This window comes from Mus musculus, chromosome 14 (genome assembly GCF_000001635.26).
Source record: "Mus musculus strain C57BL/6J chromosome 14, GRCm38.p6 C57BL/6J".
Taxonomy (NCBI): Eukaryota; Metazoa; Chordata; class Mammalia; order Rodentia; family Muridae; genus Mus; species Mus musculus.
This window is the reverse complement of record NC_000080.6, coordinates 61597801-61613510: the sequence shown is the minus strand read 5'-3', so window position 1 is coordinate 61613510 and position 15710 is coordinate 61597801. Positions and strand designations below refer to the sequence as shown.

The 15710-nt window shown below is 41.9% G+C and overlaps 2 protein-coding genes and 1 long non-coding RNA gene across 6 annotated transcripts in view; 1 reads left to right on the top strand and 2 right to left on the bottom strand.

Moving 5' to 3' along the window:
* Dleu2 (deleted in lymphocytic leukemia, 2) overlaps nt 1–10675 on the top strand; it is a 79538-nt gene extending 68863 nt beyond the window's left edge. Inside the window, exon 7 of the long non-coding RNA NR_028264.1 lies at nt 9705–10675. This is a non-coding gene — a long non-coding RNA (deleted in lymphocytic leukemia, 2). The remainder of the gene's footprint in view (nt 1–9704) is intronic.
* On the bottom strand, nt 678–6054 carry Kcnrg (potassium channel regulator). 2 transcript variants are annotated; one of them, NM_206974.1, is made up of 2 exons: nt 5405–6054; nt 678–1859 (listed from the first exon to the last, which is right to left on the bottom strand). In NM_206974.1, exon 1 carries the CDS (start codon nt 5996–5998, stop codon nt 5423–5425), a length of 576 nt encoding a protein of 191 aa, NP_996857.1. In that variant the 5' UTR covers nt 5999–6054; the 3' UTR covers nt 678–1859; nt 5405–5422. The 2 variants fall into 2 exon arrangements, with proteins under 2 accessions (NP_996857.1, NP_001034194.1); NM_001039105.3 differs by having other exon boundaries at nt 5439–6054.
* Trim13 (tripartite motif-containing 13) lies at nt 3224–15285 on the bottom strand. Of its 3 annotated transcripts, none has more exons than XM_006519392.3 (3): nt 13807–13940; nt 13616–13717; nt 3224–8981 (listed from the first exon to the last, which is right to left on the bottom strand). In XM_006519392.3, exon 3 carries the CDS (start codon nt 8973–8975, stop codon nt 7752–7754), a length of 1224 nt encoding a protein of 407 aa, XP_006519455.1. In that variant the 5' UTR covers nt 8976–8981; nt 13616–13717; nt 13807–13940; the 3' UTR covers nt 3224–7751. The 3 variants fall into 3 exon arrangements, with proteins under 3 accessions (XP_006519455.1, NP_001157692.1, NP_075722.1); NM_001164220.1 differs by lacking the exon at nt 13807–13940 and adding an exon at nt 15165–15285 and having other exon boundaries at nt 7565–8981; NM_023233.3 differs by lacking the exon at nt 13807–13940 and adding an exon at nt 13941–13999 and having other exon boundaries at nt 7565–8981.
* Between the last annotated feature and the right edge of the window lie 425 nt (nt 15286–15710).

Genomic DNA, 15710 nt, shown 5'->3' with positions numbered 1-15710 from the left:
TGAATCAACACAGGCTCACTAAATCCTGCTGAACTGGATCTCCTTCTCGCCTCACATGGATGGTTTCTCTACCAGCCCTGGTATTTGCAGGGACCCCCACAAAAGTGTAAACCAAATAAACTCCTCCCCATTTGGCTTTTGGTCATGGTGTTTCATGGTAGCCAGAGTAACCCTACCTAAGAAAAATATTTAAAACATGTTCTTGAATGACTTGCATACTTTGAAGTACATACACATAACAGCTTTTCACTCAACTACAAGCAAGCACTAGGAGCCTTTTGATGAAGTACTTTCTCTTTTAGGTGTTATCCTAGTGTTTAACACAAATAAAACACAAGAGAAAGTTATGTGTACTTTGTTGTTGTTTTGTTTTGTTTTGTTTGTGTTTTTCAAGACAGGGTTTCTCTGTGTAGCTCTAGCTGTCCTGGAACTCACTCTGTAGACCAGGCTGGCCTCGAACTCAGAAATCCACCTGCCTCTGCCTTCCAAGTGCTGAAATTATGTGTACTTTATTGTTCTAGTGTTTTCCACCAGATGTAGACACTGTATGATTGATGAGTTTGGCGCAATACTGTATGTATAGTAGTATTAGAAACTTTTCATAGAACTTATCTTTAAGTGAAGAAAACCTGGTTTGGGGATTTTTGTTTTTGGATTTTTTGTTTGTTTTTTGTTTTATTGGTTTTTTGAGGGAAACCTGGTTTTATGATAATATGTGTCTATACAGAAGGATCATCTGCTGAGGGGTACAATCATAGTCATAGAGGGCTTTGTATGCCTGAGGGTTCAGTCACTGACTCGTGGTTTCAATAGGTGTGGCTCCCAATGGACTCATGTGTCTGAACGCTTGGCCCATAGGGAGTAGGGACTACTAGGAGGTGTGGCCTTGTTTGAGGAAGCATGTCCCTATGGAGGCGGGCTTTGAGGTCTCCTATGTTCAAGCTATGCTCAGGGTGACACAGTTTCCTTCTGTTGTCTAAGGATCAAGATGTAGAACTCTTGGCTCTTCCAGCACCTTGTCTATCTGGATACTGCCATGCTTACCACTGTGATGATAATGAACTAAACCTCTGGAACTGTAAGCCAGCCACAATTAAATGTTTTCCTGATAAGAACATGACATCGCCATGGTCAAGGTGTCTTCTTATAACAATAGAACGCTAAGGCACTGACACTGCAGAGAAGCAAAAGGCAAGGGAGAAAACAAGGCCCTGGAGAAGAGATGGGTTTGAAAGCAAGTGACCCATGATCATTATCATTAATAACAGTTACTGAATGCCTACCACATGCCGGGCAACATAATGAGAACTTTGTCTCCTTTGAGGAGTTACTTTTTTTTTGTCCCTAGTTAATAGATAAAAATTAAAACACAGAAATGTTAAATGTCTCAATTAAGTCACATAGCTAATAAATGACTAAACTAGGATTAGACACAGTCCAAGTCCAGGGCCCATTTCTAAAAACTATGAGAGTTCATGGCGAAAGAAGCAAGGGCCAGAGCACAAAGTCCAATGCTGATTTGAGAGAAGAGGCAGTGTGGCTTTAAGCACTGCTCGAGGAACCCAAAGTTACACAGTACAGATCTGACAGACAGTCCCCGATATGGAATGTCCAAAGAACAGTGTCACTTCTGAGACGGCGCTGGCATGGTGGTAGTTTCTGATTTGGGTGTTTTACTCATCCCAAGGACTTGAGGGGTTGTTATCCTTTCAAAGACATAGCATTCACTTTTTTCTCCAGAGGCTGGTGTTCTAGTGCTGACCAGATGAAAGCCTTCCTTTAATAAAGTGTCCACCAGTAGGCCCAAGACATTTGTTCCGTTGGCCAATTTTCGATTATCAGGCTTTATGGAAATGTACCTGAGGCATACAAAGAAGTAATCAATTACAAAGCATTCCTTTAATAACAAAACTACACATAGAAATTATTCATACCCTCAAATAAAGGCATTGTACCTTTCTCTTCTGTTTTTGTTGTTGTTTTTAATTTCGTTTTGTTTGAGAGAGTTATACTGTGTACCATGATTGCCTCAAATTCATGATCCTTCTGCCTCAAACAAAATGCTAGTATTACAGATGTGCACCCCAGGCTTGGCAACAGCTTGTTTTTGTTTGTTTTTATTATACAGTCTTACTTTGTATCCCAGGGTGGACTTCATTTCATAGACCATACTGGCTTCTTTTTTTTTTTTTTTTTTTTTTTTTTTTGGTTTTTTTTGAGACAGGGTTTCTCTGTGTAGCCCTGGCCATCCTGGAACTCACTCTGTAGACCAGGCTGGCCTCGAACTCAGAAATCCGTCTACCTCTGCCTCACCAAGTGCTGGGATTAAAGGCGTGCCCATGCTGGCTTCAAAGTCAGAGATTTGCCTGCCTCTACTTCCCAAGTGCTAGGATTAAAGACTTAGGCCATCGTACCTTGCCTGGCTCATGATCTTTTTTTAAAAACAGATTTTCTTTTGAGTCTTCATTTTCAATTTTAAATCAGTAACTGAATATTAAAAGAGACCATGCTTCCAACTCATCCCAATTACATTTAAGAATATAGTTGAAAATGTTGGCTTTTCAGTGAAATTATTTTAGGGATTGGTCAACTTGGTCAAAGAATTAAACTTTTTTGCTGTTGTTGTTAATATAGAGTAACACATTTCCAGTTTTTTCATTTTTCTTTAACCCAATTTGACTAAATTGATTTGTTTCTACTAACACTGTATTTTTACAATTTTCCACTAGCTCTAATCATTAGTACTGCCATTGTAAGTTGAGATTTATTCCTGTCAACCAGCCTTTTCAGGTTAAAATTTGAAGGTACAAAATGCTAAGACTCCAATTTATTGCTATCTTTTCATCAATAGCTACCTGTTATTGAAGAGAAAATATAGTAGTCAAAATCTGATTGAAAATGCAAAACCCTTTACCCACCCACTAAGTATTCTACAATGTCAGCACATATACCCATGTTTGCTTTAATGATGGCATTATAGCACAGAAAATATCTGTCAACAAGGATATTTTTGTGACTTCCCATTGTTCTAAAACTGTGACATGAGGCTTAGGTTAGTGTCAGGTAGACACTCTATAGTTTCTTGGGGGTAAAACAATGTTTGAGCACAGCCCTAGTCATGAACTGAGGGCATGGCTGAAATGGTGACTACTGGATGCCAAGTTCAGAAACTTTTTACTGGCAAAGAAAACAACAACCAGCTAAAAATTATCAAGCTACAAAACACATTTCAAGAAAGGTTTATTGTGTTTGGTACAAAATTTTAACAGTAGTAAAGCACTTCATCTTCCAAGTTCAGATCTAAATTATTTGTCAGAAAGTCACAGAATATCATAAAAGTACTAGGATACAAATAGCAAGTAGTAGGTACTTACAAAAAGTAGAATGTTCTTACAATAACTCATTGAGCTAAAACTATTGTATCTGATTCCCTCTGAGATCAAATTGAAAAGGATTTCATACATATAAAAAGTGGATGAACTAAAGAAAAGGAGAATGTGAGCTTGCATTTCTAGTGCTGCAGATAGAGCCCAGGGCCTCGCAGTGCACCCCAGGCAGGGACTCTCCCACTAAGCACCATCACCACACCTCCCCCCCCCCACCCCCCCGCCTCTCCCCCACACCTTTTTTTTTTTTTTTTTAATTTAAGGGCAACTATGCTTTTTCATCTAGTTTAAAAAAGGAGAGATCAGAAAATGGCTACAGAAGAGACTCTAGAATCCTGAGGCCATAACTTGAACTAAAGTATATTGTCACATGGATGGACATCTAAAGATACAAACCAAGAACCTGAGAGAGAACTACAAACACATTGAAGCCAGCCAGACTTATTCTATCATATCCACCATCTAAAAACATCTGAACAGACAAATTAAGACCAAAAACTAGCTAAAATAAGTAATTGCCAACTAGCCATATACTCAATCACCATTTATGTTCATATCATTTTTGGGAGGGGGGTGTTGAGACAGGGTTTCTCTGTGTAGCCCTGGCTGTCCTGGAACTCACTCTGTAGACCAGGCTGGCCTCGAACTCAGAAATCCGCATGTCTCTGCCTCCCAAGTGATGGGATTAAAGGAGTGCACCACCACTGCCTGGCTTGTTCATGTCATTTTATAGATTCTATATCTAGCCTGAAACTGGCACTCTGTAAATTAAACACCAGAAGAAACTCCAAACTTAAAACAACCAAAAATCCCACCACAAGCTGGGTGAGGTCTATAATCTTAGTACTCAGAAGGCAGATGCAGGAGGATGAGACAGTCAAGGCTAACCAGGGCTATGAGACCCATCTAAAATATATATATATATTTTTTTCTGGTCTTATAATTATCTGTTATGAAAATTTAATGTCTTTTTAAGATTGAATTGAAAAAAAATAAGTCCGCGCTGTTCCAAACATGTAACAAAAAGTTAGGAGTCAAACCGGGCGTGGTGGCGCACGCCTTTAATCCCAGGCAGAGGGAGGCGGATTTCTGAGTTCCAGACCAGCCTGGTCTACAGAGTTATTTGGGAGACCAAGAAATAAGGAAATAATTTATTTGGAAGACCAAGAAATAAGGAAGTGTAGACACTTAGTTGCACTGCCAACTGTCCTCTAGTTGGTAGCTGAGACAAAGGAGTATGCTGTGCAAGAAGCATTGAAGGCTTCTACCTGATGGCTACTGTACAGGCTAAAATATGTCTCTCTTCCAAACGTGACTTGCTTTTAAATACTCTAAATAATGAATGCATGAAAACTATTTTCCTCCTAAAAGTTAAAACTAGTTTTCACAGTTGATAATAATGACACACAGCACTAAGACATTTTTAACAGGGGGTGAGGTAGTGTGTCTCTGACTACAGGGCAGAAATCAGCCTTTGATTCCAGCAGAGGCAGGTGTGGCAGTGGTACTCACCTGCAATGCCAGCACTGGGGGACAGAGGCCCTGAGACTTCCAGGCCAGCCAGAGTTACAGAGTAAGATCTTATCTCAAGTAAATCAGAACAAGGCAGCCATTCTTGAGATACTGACAGCCTATTCCAGTATTTTTAACAGTGATAGAGCCAAAGCTATAGCAGGACACTAAATTTGCCATGAGATTTGCCTGAAACCAGCTTTAAAAATATTCTTCTCCACTGAAGAAAAGCAGCAAACTGGATCATTCTAAATCATTCCTTAGCAATGGAATATAATCCACAGAACCAGTTGCTGTTGTAACCACACAGAGCAGTTTCTAGTTTCCCTGGGCAGTGTTGGTTTATTACCTGTTCAACAGTACCTTAGTCTGTAAGTGTCCACGTTTAGAAAATGACTACTTGTTCTATTGAACATTAGTCTAAACTTTTTTTTTCTTTTGCCAAGAGGAGTTTTAGTTAGGCATAAAGAATTTTCAATTTTGAGAGAAAATATCAGAAAACTAACTTGAATAGAAGAGATGCTTCAGCATTCAAAATACCTGACTCCAGCTTGGTTCTCAGCAGCGCCATCGGAGCCACAGTGGAAAAGCAGATCGTGGTGAGAAGGTCTTTGTGGAGGTAAAGCCAGAGGGGAGTTCCTGTTCCCGGTCAGTGCTGTGGGTCGCTCTACAAACATTGTAATCCTCCCACTTAGCATCTCGATTGTTTTGCTGCAAGAGCCAAACACTCTGAAGAAGGCTTGAGTATTTTGGTTTAGGAAATGGACCTCCATGACAGCAGATCTTGATTGGAGCAGGAATTGGCTTAAGAGATCAACAAGAGAATCAAGTTCATAGAAAAGAGCCTCTCTCTGAAGCCTATGATGGTCTGCAAAGTCCGAGGGTAACAGAAGCTCATGATTTCTCAAAAAATCTAAAATGAAACTAAATAAAGCACCATCTCTGTCCACAAAAATCTGGCCATCAACTGTCTTGAACTCTTGGTCTCTGCCATCTAACATGCCTGCCAAGCGAGAGGCAGGGAACTGCTTGAGGGTAGAGGGCCTTGTTGTGAATATCCTCCCTCCCACATTCAAAGTGACGAGGTCCTGACCACTCATCCTGCCTAGCTTCACACTAGTGGCTACAGACCAATAACAGACTCCTAAAAACTCTCTAACTCAACCTGCTACCATCCATGTTATATAGGATTAGGAAACAGGGGAGTGGAGATAGAAAACTAGACATAAATTCCAAGGTAACTATCGTCAAGACAAATAGTGTATCCATAGCTGTGTTTGCAAGTGAGTTGCTTGGGAACTTGCAGTATGTAAAGTGGAAAGAGCAGCAAGTGAAACACAATGTCAGTATATCTCATGTTTCCAAATAGATCCCTCTCCTGTCTCCTGCTGCCTCCAGCACTGAAGAAATCATTCTCCATTGAAACCCGAAAGTAAACCTGCATTTCAGTGTCATCAGGAGCAGAAAACCACTCTCTCTGCAGACATTTACCACGCCCTTGTGGCCAAGATAAAATTTATAGAAAACACTATCTGGTTTTAGAACCCCCTTAGTAATTTAATAGCTAGATCATGACTCATGTTAAGAATGCACAGCACCATCTCATGGCTGGTTGGGTACAGAAGACACTTTTCTGGGCCAGCTTCTAATCCCTGTTCATGTTACCTCTTCTCAACCAAAAATTGAAGGTTGAGGTCAAGATTTGGCTATCTAAAATCCATTTCACTCTGTGGGCCTTCAAGAGCCTATTCTATTCATGACAAAAATAAGGCTGACTAAAAGCAGTTAAGGGTGGGTTATTTTGTTTTAACTTCTAAGCAAGGAGAGAGGAGTCAGTACTTCTGTCCTGTGCGCATCATTCTCTTAATGAGCAGAGGGGATAGCATCAGCCTCACCTGGTGGCTAACAACTGTCTCTTCTATTAACAGATTGTCAGGGGAGTCTTACTACACCTGAGTTTCTGCAGGAAAAGTGAACTGGGTTGCTTATACAGTTAATGTGACACTTTGCAACACAATCCCAACATTAGGTACCAGTTAAAAGATGGCTTTCCCAACTCCTGCCCTTCCCACATGTGCCACTTATGCACATTAAGTGTACTTTAGTGAAAAATTCACAAGGACAAAGGTCACTGTGATTCCAATACTTGTGAGGCTCTACTAGATGAGGCTTGTCAAAAATAGAAGAGGGAGAGATGCAAGATACTATCACGAGAAATTAATAAACTCCTCTAAAACCAACTTGGGAATCCAATGTTTTATGGTCTTTCCTTGTTTTAGAATTTTCAGTTAGAAGAGCATCTTTGCCTTCACAGTACACTTGCTGACTCAGCACTCCATTACCTGCATCCACGACTTGGTGTTAGCTCATGTGTGCTCTAACTCACAGATGGAGTGTGAACTTACATACTCTGTGTTACAGAGGTGGTGTCAGCTCATGTGTGCTCTAACTCACAGATGTAGTGTGAACTTACATACTCTGTGTTACAGAGGTGGTGTCAGCTCATGTGTGCTCTAACTCACAGATGTAGTGTGAACTTACATACTCTGTGTTACAGAGGTGGTGTCAGCTCATGTGTCGTAGTTGGTTTCAAAGTTCCAGACTTGGGGATCACCAATGAGATACAGATAGACCCGCTTCCGCTATCACAGCACAAACTCAGGCAATTTAGAGAAACAGTATTTATTTTAAAACTGTCTTTAAGAAGGAAGGGAAGGTTTAGGACTACTAAACTTCAAATGACATTGAAGAAATACTTTAAAAAGAAACAGACTGAAATCTTGATCAGATCTGAATTATTCCTGTGTTCTCCAACAATCCCATCAAGAAGCAGAACTGTGTAATTGAAAGACTTTATAATAGTTTGTATTTGCATATAAACTCTGCCACATTGTTCAGTGCCACCAAACTAACATTTTTTACTCTTTCACCAAAAATGAAAAACCCATCTGTCATCTGTTCCCAGTAAAAAACAGATTGTTCTATAAAATCAGCAGACTTAGTCAGGTAAGAATTGAAGCTTGAAAGATAGTCTTTCCAAGTTGCCAATTCATCAAGTGGAGACCATTCCAGGAATACAGTGGGGCCAAAGAATATGAGGAGACCCAGCAGAACTACCATCATGAGCAGCAGATAGGGGTACCAGGGAATCTTGCTAGTGAACACACCTGTGTCTTGCGGCAAAGACAGTTTATCCACATCAACTAGTTTAATGTCTCCCCACTGACTGGTATCAAAGTTCTTCATTAAAGGGCTTGTGGGCAAATTAGAGTGTGGCAAAGGAGTTTCCTTGATTACTTTGATTTTCTCCCTGAACTCTTGCATCTGTTGCAAAAATATAATAGGTTCTGAGACATCTTTGAAAGCCTCAGCAATGTTGAAGGCCATCCGCTGCTCCTGTAAAATAGTGTTGATTTTGTTGATCTCCGGGTCATAGGTTTGCATAACTGCAAGCTTCATAGTTTCAAAGTCAGACAGGATTTCATTCTTCTTTTGATCCAAGGTGTGCTGTAACTTCTCAAAAAACTCCTTTACTTTATCTGAATCCTTCGTGAGTAACTGGAGGGCTTTCCTCTTGTTTGTTTCCAAAGTATCCAAGCGGGAAAGAGCATCTCCCCGGCGCCAAGTCTCGAAACTCTGAAAGAGGGACTCAAAGGCATTCTTTTCTCGAGCGTAGGCATCTTCAATAGAAGAGAAGACATGCTTGGTGTGCTCGCCTCGAGTAGCACAGATCCCACAAATCAGCTGCATATCAGTTACGCAGAAGATGTTGAGAGGCTGCCCCAAATGTCCTTTGCACACTGGCATCTTGGGAGAAATCTTGATTTTGTTGTATTTCTCCACGATACCCTTTAGGGAGTAATTGACCTGCAGACTGTTGACTCCAGTAGCTGAGGTTTCCTTACGGCAGGTAGGACACTTGAAGGGAGATGGTCTCCACAGGGAATTCCGCACATTCCCCTCTAAGAGCCCTTCTAAGCATTTTTTGCAGAAGTTGTGTGAGCAGGGCAACACTCGGGGGTCATCAAACAAACTGCAGCAAATTGGGCATGTGAGGTCTTCTTCAAGCAGCTCCATTACATCCTGCCACAGAGAAAGAAAACATTTAGTTCTGGTGAGCCACTCTGGAATAAGTAGAAAACATCCTCTTTCCCAATAAGATGATCTCCTACTGAAATAACCAAAGAATATATGGGAGACACTTGGGAAAGGCCTGGATGCTAAGGCACATTTAACTCACTGGGACAAGAACACTCCTGCACACAAGGCCTTTGTGACAGCCTCCCAACAACAGCCTTTGCTGAAACAGGGTTAGGACTGGGACAACCGCAAACTGAGCCAACAGGACCCAACATTGTTTTAAAACAAGAGCTGACTTCTAGAAGTCAGAAACAAAGAGTCTCACTGTCTGTGACAGAATAGGCTCTTTACTTCGGGCCCACAAATATGAAATGGTATGCTACTTAAAGACAGAAGCACATATATAAATCCAAGCATGCTCTCTTCTAGCTTTTACTGGAAACGGGCATATTTTCTATTTCAAAGACAAGATTACAATTTATCCACATCAACTAGTTTAATGTCCTCCCACAAACTGGTATCAAAGGGCTTGTGGGCAAATCAGAGGGTGGAAAGGAGTGGCCTTGATCACTTTGATTCATAGTGTAAGAAGCACAAGAGTTGTAGGTCAACCTTGACTAGAGGATTAAATGAGGTAGATTTTCACTGTTGCTGCCTGGGAGAATTTTTATATTTCTGTTGGTTGGCTGTAACAATCAAACTCATCCTATCTCTTCTACTTTACAGCATTAATTCTCTCTCTCGGGCAGAAACCTACGTGTTCCTCTTCCAGAGAGCTGGTGAAGCCAAAGGCATTCTCATAATGATGCGCTACACCGACTGACATTTACCAACTGTGTCAAAGCTACAGGAGCCAGGTAGACACTGCTGGAACTTTAACGGGAATCAAACAAGTCTATAAGAAGCACTGAGCTGTGCCACTACCCAATCAGTGTTCTTCCAGAGCACACAAACGAAAGTGGGAGGAGCCTTCCAATGAGAACTGTTGTGTGATTAATCAATGAGGCTGACTAAAGCACACACTTATAATCCCAATACTCAGAAAGACAGAGGAAGAAGGATATCAGCGCAAGGCCAACAAGGCTTCAAAGCAAGTACCAACCCAGTATGGACCATGAGACCCTATTTCAGAAACAAATAATAAAAGCTTGATGAAGCTGCAAAAATTACTCATTTTATCAATCCCTATTCTTGTATACTGAACTATACACAAAGGCACTTGTGTGGCCAGTGGGTGCGGTCAGAAAGGAGTACAGGCTCACGTGACTCAGCTACAAGCTGAGACAGCTGCTGCTATTAGGAAAACAATGGAAGCCAGCAGTATGTAGATTTAGGGAGCTGACAAATCCTGAAAATGAATAAAATGAGCTGGGTACTTCCAGAAACACGATACTTCTTGACCATGAAAAGGAAAAAGGCTGGGTTTTTATGTTAAAATTTGAATTTTTGCAAAATGTACTTATAATCTTCCCATTAAAGATGCTGATAAATAGTAAAGTTAACAAATGTGAGGGTTATTGGGGAATTATATAATGAAATATGTCAATGTTTGGAGGTCTCTGTAATAATGTTATAAATCATAGAAGACTTGTTTAAAATATAAGAAAGGGTTGGAGTGTGGCTCAGTGGGAGAGCACTTGCCAAGACCCTGAGTTCAATTCCCAATACTGCAGAAATAAAAAATAAGTATGATCTCATACACTACTGTATGACAAAATACTATTTGTTGAGATTTGGTTACAGTATTGAAGAAGAACAACAAATTATCTCAAAACATTTCTACTCCCTTTATCAACTACAAATCTGTGTAACACCAGATTTTTCTTGTGCGTGTATCAAAATAATTAGAACAGTTTTTTTCAATCAAACAAAATACCCAGGGCTGGGAATATAGCTCAAAAGCTGTTAGCAAGCACACTTGACATGCCCTAGGCTAATCACCAGTGCAGCACTCCCAAGTCCCCCAAAGACAGAAAGCTGTCAATCTATAAAGAATGCCACCGCTTTCAAAGTAGGGGAGCTATTTTTACTAAATTATTTTTTTGGTAACATACAATGACTTTTATCAGTGTTGCTTTAAATGAGTTTAACATGTTTTAGAGACCTCTGATTTCATTTCTAATATAGTACTAATGTATATTTATATATGTAGTATATTATATATAGTACTCAATTCAAATTTGCTAATGTACCTTAACCTCTAAGACCTCCAAAATCAGTAATAAGTATTTCTTTAGTCAGTTTACTGAGGAATACAAAAATATTACCAAAATAACAAACTAGGATGGAGTACTTGGCACTCTACTGGCCATCAGACAACCATCTGTGGCTGGAGACAGGGATTAGGTCCAGCAGTGCCCACGATGAGCAGAGCATACCACTGAGCAGTGCACATGCCCAGGCACACTTATTCTCTCTGTGGCATGTGTGTGCAATGCACGTACACTGCTTGCACAAGGCCGAGGCCAGAACTCGTGTCTTTCCTCAGTCTTCTCCACCTTTCCTTGTTTGCAGTGGGATCGCTTGCTGACTCAGCTATGCTTTCTTGTTTGTTTTCTTGAGACAGGGTTTTTCTGTGTAGCCCTGGCTGTGCTGGAACTCACTTTGTGGCCCAGGCTGGCCTCGAACTCAAAGATCAACCTGCCTCTGGATCCCAAGTGCTGGGATGAAAAGCGTGTACCACTGACACCCAACTTGAAAAAGATTGTCAAGTGTTCTTCTAAACAGAGTGTGTATAGCTGCACATGGTGGCACATGGCTTTAATCCCAGCACTTGGGAGGAAGACTGATAACCTGAACTTGGTCTACATAGCCACCCTGCCTTAAAAAAAAAAAAAAAAGTAAAAATGGCGTGTGGGAGTGTTGGGGTGTGTATACCAGTCTCGACCCACACACACACAAGTTTGTACAAACATATCCTGGTTTCTAAAACACTCCGTCTCTCCACGTATTTCCTCACCTTAGCAAACACTGAACAGGTCTCATTCTTACTGTTTCCGCCTGGACTTAAAACGTAAACCAACTTAAATCAGTTACTAGAAGCATGCGTCACTTATCTTGAGAACAAAGGGGTAGGAATAAAACGTAAGTTCTGGGCTTAAACCCAAAGTAGCTAACCAAGCCCCCAACTTCCGGAGGAAAAACATGGGGCCTGACTCTCCTTGCCCTTCTACCACCAAAGCACAGACCTTGAATTTGCAAAGTTCTAGGATTCAAAACTCTCCAGAAAGTAAGTCAAAAATTTAGTATTCTAACCCAGGCGTAGTGGCAGACACCTTAAGCCAAACCCAGCACTCTGAATGCAGAGGAAGGCAGATACGTTAGTTCAAGGCCAGCCTGGTCTAACTAGGAAACTGTCACAAAAAGGGGGAAAAAAGATGATTTTCCTATGTTAGGAGCCGAGAATATGCTAATGGCAGAGGTATACTTAGCATGCTAAAGGCACTGGGATAGATTCCCAAAACAAAGTTTACTCCATAGATTTCTAAAAATCTCTTATAGTTTTCACAAATATGTTTTATCTTTTACAAAATGAGGATCTTTACAATACTATCTTCATATTACTTGAAAATAAATACAACTAGGGTACCAGAAACACAGAAGCATGAACTGCGGTGGGTCAGAGACCCTTTCACAGAGCAGGGCTGAGGTTGCAGCTCACTGAAAGCGCTTGCCCAGAGTGAGCAACTTCCAGACCTACCAGAAAATACATGGATGGAAAGAACAGTTGGGAAGGAAGGCTGAAGACATGGGTCTTCTGGGCCTGGACCTGTTACTTTCAGTGCAAAACACTGACCAAAATCAACTGACACTTGCAGGTTACAATCAGTCCATCACTGAGGTAAGTCAGAGCAGGAACTCAAGGCAAAACAAACTGCTCTCTATTCCCCACAACAATGCCTTCCACCATGGAACCCACTCCCAACCAGCAGACACCATCAAGAATGTGGATGGCTGCCTGTCCATAATGGGCTCCTGCTTAGCTGGTTCATCAGCCTAAAGATAGAGCTGCCCACAGTGTGCCCAGTGTAAATGAAGACATATCCACAGACCAATCTGAAAAACAATTACTCAGTTCAGATTGTTTTCAGGTGATATTAGGCTGTGTGAAACTGATGCTTAGCATTAAATAGGGCAGAGGTGTAGTTCCCGGGTAGACTGTGATAGCATACTCCAAGGTGTAATTTAAAGCAAAAAAAAAGGGGGGGGGGGCATAATTGATTAATAGCCCCATTGAGTCCTAGCACAAAGAATGCCTATATATTGACATTCTGTTTTAAAAGCACTCCTCATACAAATGTCTAGAAAGCTGCAGGAATCTAAAGCCCTGCTCTACAGCCCCAGTAGCTGGACAACTAAGACAAACCACACAGAAGAAATGTTGCTGGATTTGTTTCCTTTAGAGCATACTTTTTTTAAATTATATATAGTAATTACCAAAAAAATGAATGGCAAGCATGGATTTTTGAATCCATGAGTTTTGAAATATGAAAAGAACAAAGGCCCTATTATTAAAGGAGGTGGTGAAGATATACTTATTCTTTTTATTTCCATCTGGAATGGTCCTAGGACTAATAAAATCGGGTATTTTTCCCCTTCATAAATACCAGAACATAAAGAAAAATAATACGGTTTACCTTTGTTCCAGGCAAGTATATGCTTTTGGCAAGCTTACTATATTTTCTGTGGAGAGAGCCAGTTCGTTTTCCCTCACGTTTTGACGGTAAAACTGGAGAACACTGTAGAGAAAGGAGAAAGAGTGTCACAGGCACAGATCTGCATTCTTGGCCCCCTCCTAGCCAGGGGGCCTCCCCAGCGGCGCGCTGACCTTCCCGACCGCGACAGTAGCACCGCTGCCGCCAGGCCGTGCCGCCCGTCACCGCCCACGCAGGTGTCCCCCGGCCGCGGCAGCGGGGCCAGCGACTCCCGGCCCCCGGTCCCTACTCGGAGCACACTGCTCACCTCCACCAGCCAACTGGGGCCGGGCTGCGCCGGTGCAAAATGGACACGGCGACCACGCCCTCTGCTTCCCGCTGTCCCGCGCCTGCGCACCACCTAGGTCGCCCAGCCTCTGGATAAGTGCTCTGGTGACGCCCACGCGCCGAGTTTGGATTGCTGTATTTTTGTTGTTGTTGTTACTTGCATTTTTCAAGAACAACAAAAACAAAAACACAGCCCAACCCTTCACACCACTTTGCCTACTTTTCAGGACCCAGCGGGCTCGGCGATCTCTGGGTAGAAAACCATTGACCCAACTTTATAGAAAGGCACTACTTCCCAGCACTCGGGAGTCAGAGGCAGGCGGATTTCTGAGTTCGAGGCCAGCCTGGTCTACAAAGTGAGTTCCAGGACAGCCAGGGCTATACAGAGAAACCCTGTCTCGAAAAAAAAAAAAGAAAAGAAAAGAAAAGAAAAGAAAAGAAAAGAAAGGCACTACTACGGTTCCCCTCAGAGGCAGGAACTTTTAACTGGTTTTAAAATATCTCAATCAATCAATCAATCAATAAAAATAAAATAAAAAATAAAGAAAAACCAAAATAAAATAAGATAAAATAAAATAAAATATCTCGCCCTGATTTCCACCTCCTATGCGGAGACCGTGGTTACAGAGGATGAAAAAGATGGTTCCTATCCAAACTTGAAAGCCGGTAAATGCAGGGTGATGTGTGCTGGAGGAGCACGTCTACTCCCGCTTGGGAAGGCCTGGGCCTTTAGGAGAGCAAATTTGGGGAAAGCGCGGTTCCAAGTCATGGAAAAGCCCCTCTTGCCCCCTTCCGCCCATTGCCTGTGGTCCCGGCTACACCATTCCTAAGACCAATCCCTGTCATTTCTAACTTAGTCCTCACGAGAACGTTACAGTGGAACCAAGAGCCTTATCCTCTAAATGAACAGGTTTTCTACAAGGTGGAAAACCAAGACGAAGCTGTGGAGGGTTTCCTCAAATTCCAACGGCACGTGTAACCGTTTATGTATACCACTTGACACGTGAAGCGTAAACTGGGGTAAAAACCTGCTAGATCGGGGAGGTAGCTTCATTTTCTAAACTATATACAAAATATATATTATTTATAAGCCTGATCCTACAACTAAACTTCCAGCTCTTTAGAAACTTGTGTCATTCTACGGAGCTAATCCACCTTTCTCTTGAGTTCCTCCAAACCCAGCAGGGCCCCTTAGCGCTCTTACCTAGATTTCCGTTTTGCCCGAGTCCTGCCTGTACTCCACTGTTAGCCCAAACGCAAAGGATGATCTCTATCTCTTAACTGAAGCTCCTTCCATAAAGGCCAAAAAACAAAGGAGTGGGGGCCTCCATCCAATGGCTATAAAAAGAAGCCTCTAGCTCCTCCCCCACACCCTTGGCAGGCTGAACCACTTCACCACCAAGATGGGGGGAGGGGGGAGGGCTCCAAGACAAGTCAGTAGGAGCCAAACCACTTCACCTTTACAGTGGCTCAGGGCCACCCAACCGACATAGCCTCAGGTCAGAGAAAAGACCACAAGACTTCTCCCAAGCAATTTGCCTCAGCATTCTTACCTAAGGTTTTCTGAGGCACAGCCAAGCTGCTTCTTGTTAGGACACACCTAACTGCAGCTGATAACACAATATCTACCTAGTCTTTGATGGTTTGCTAACAGTTAGGGTTTTTTGTTTGTTTGTTTGTTTTGTTTTGTTTTTTGTTTTTTTGAGACAGGGTTTCTCTGTGTAACCCTGGCTGTCCTGGAACTCACTCT

Excerpts from the sequence above, each read along its gene's own strand:
- Kcnrg (NM_001039105.3), bottom strand. The coding sequence starts at position 5,998 with ATGAGTGGTCAGGACCTCGTCACTTTGAATGTGGGAGGGAGGATATTC. Across the intron at positions 1,860-5,438 it reads GAGAACCAAGCTGGAGTCAG|GTACATTTCCATAAAGCCTG; the intron begins GTATTTTGAATG and ends TGTATGCCTCAG.
- Trim13 (NM_001164220.1), bottom strand. The coding sequence starts at position 8,975 with ATGGAGCTGCTTGAAGAAGACCTCACATGCCCAATTTGCTGCAGTTTG.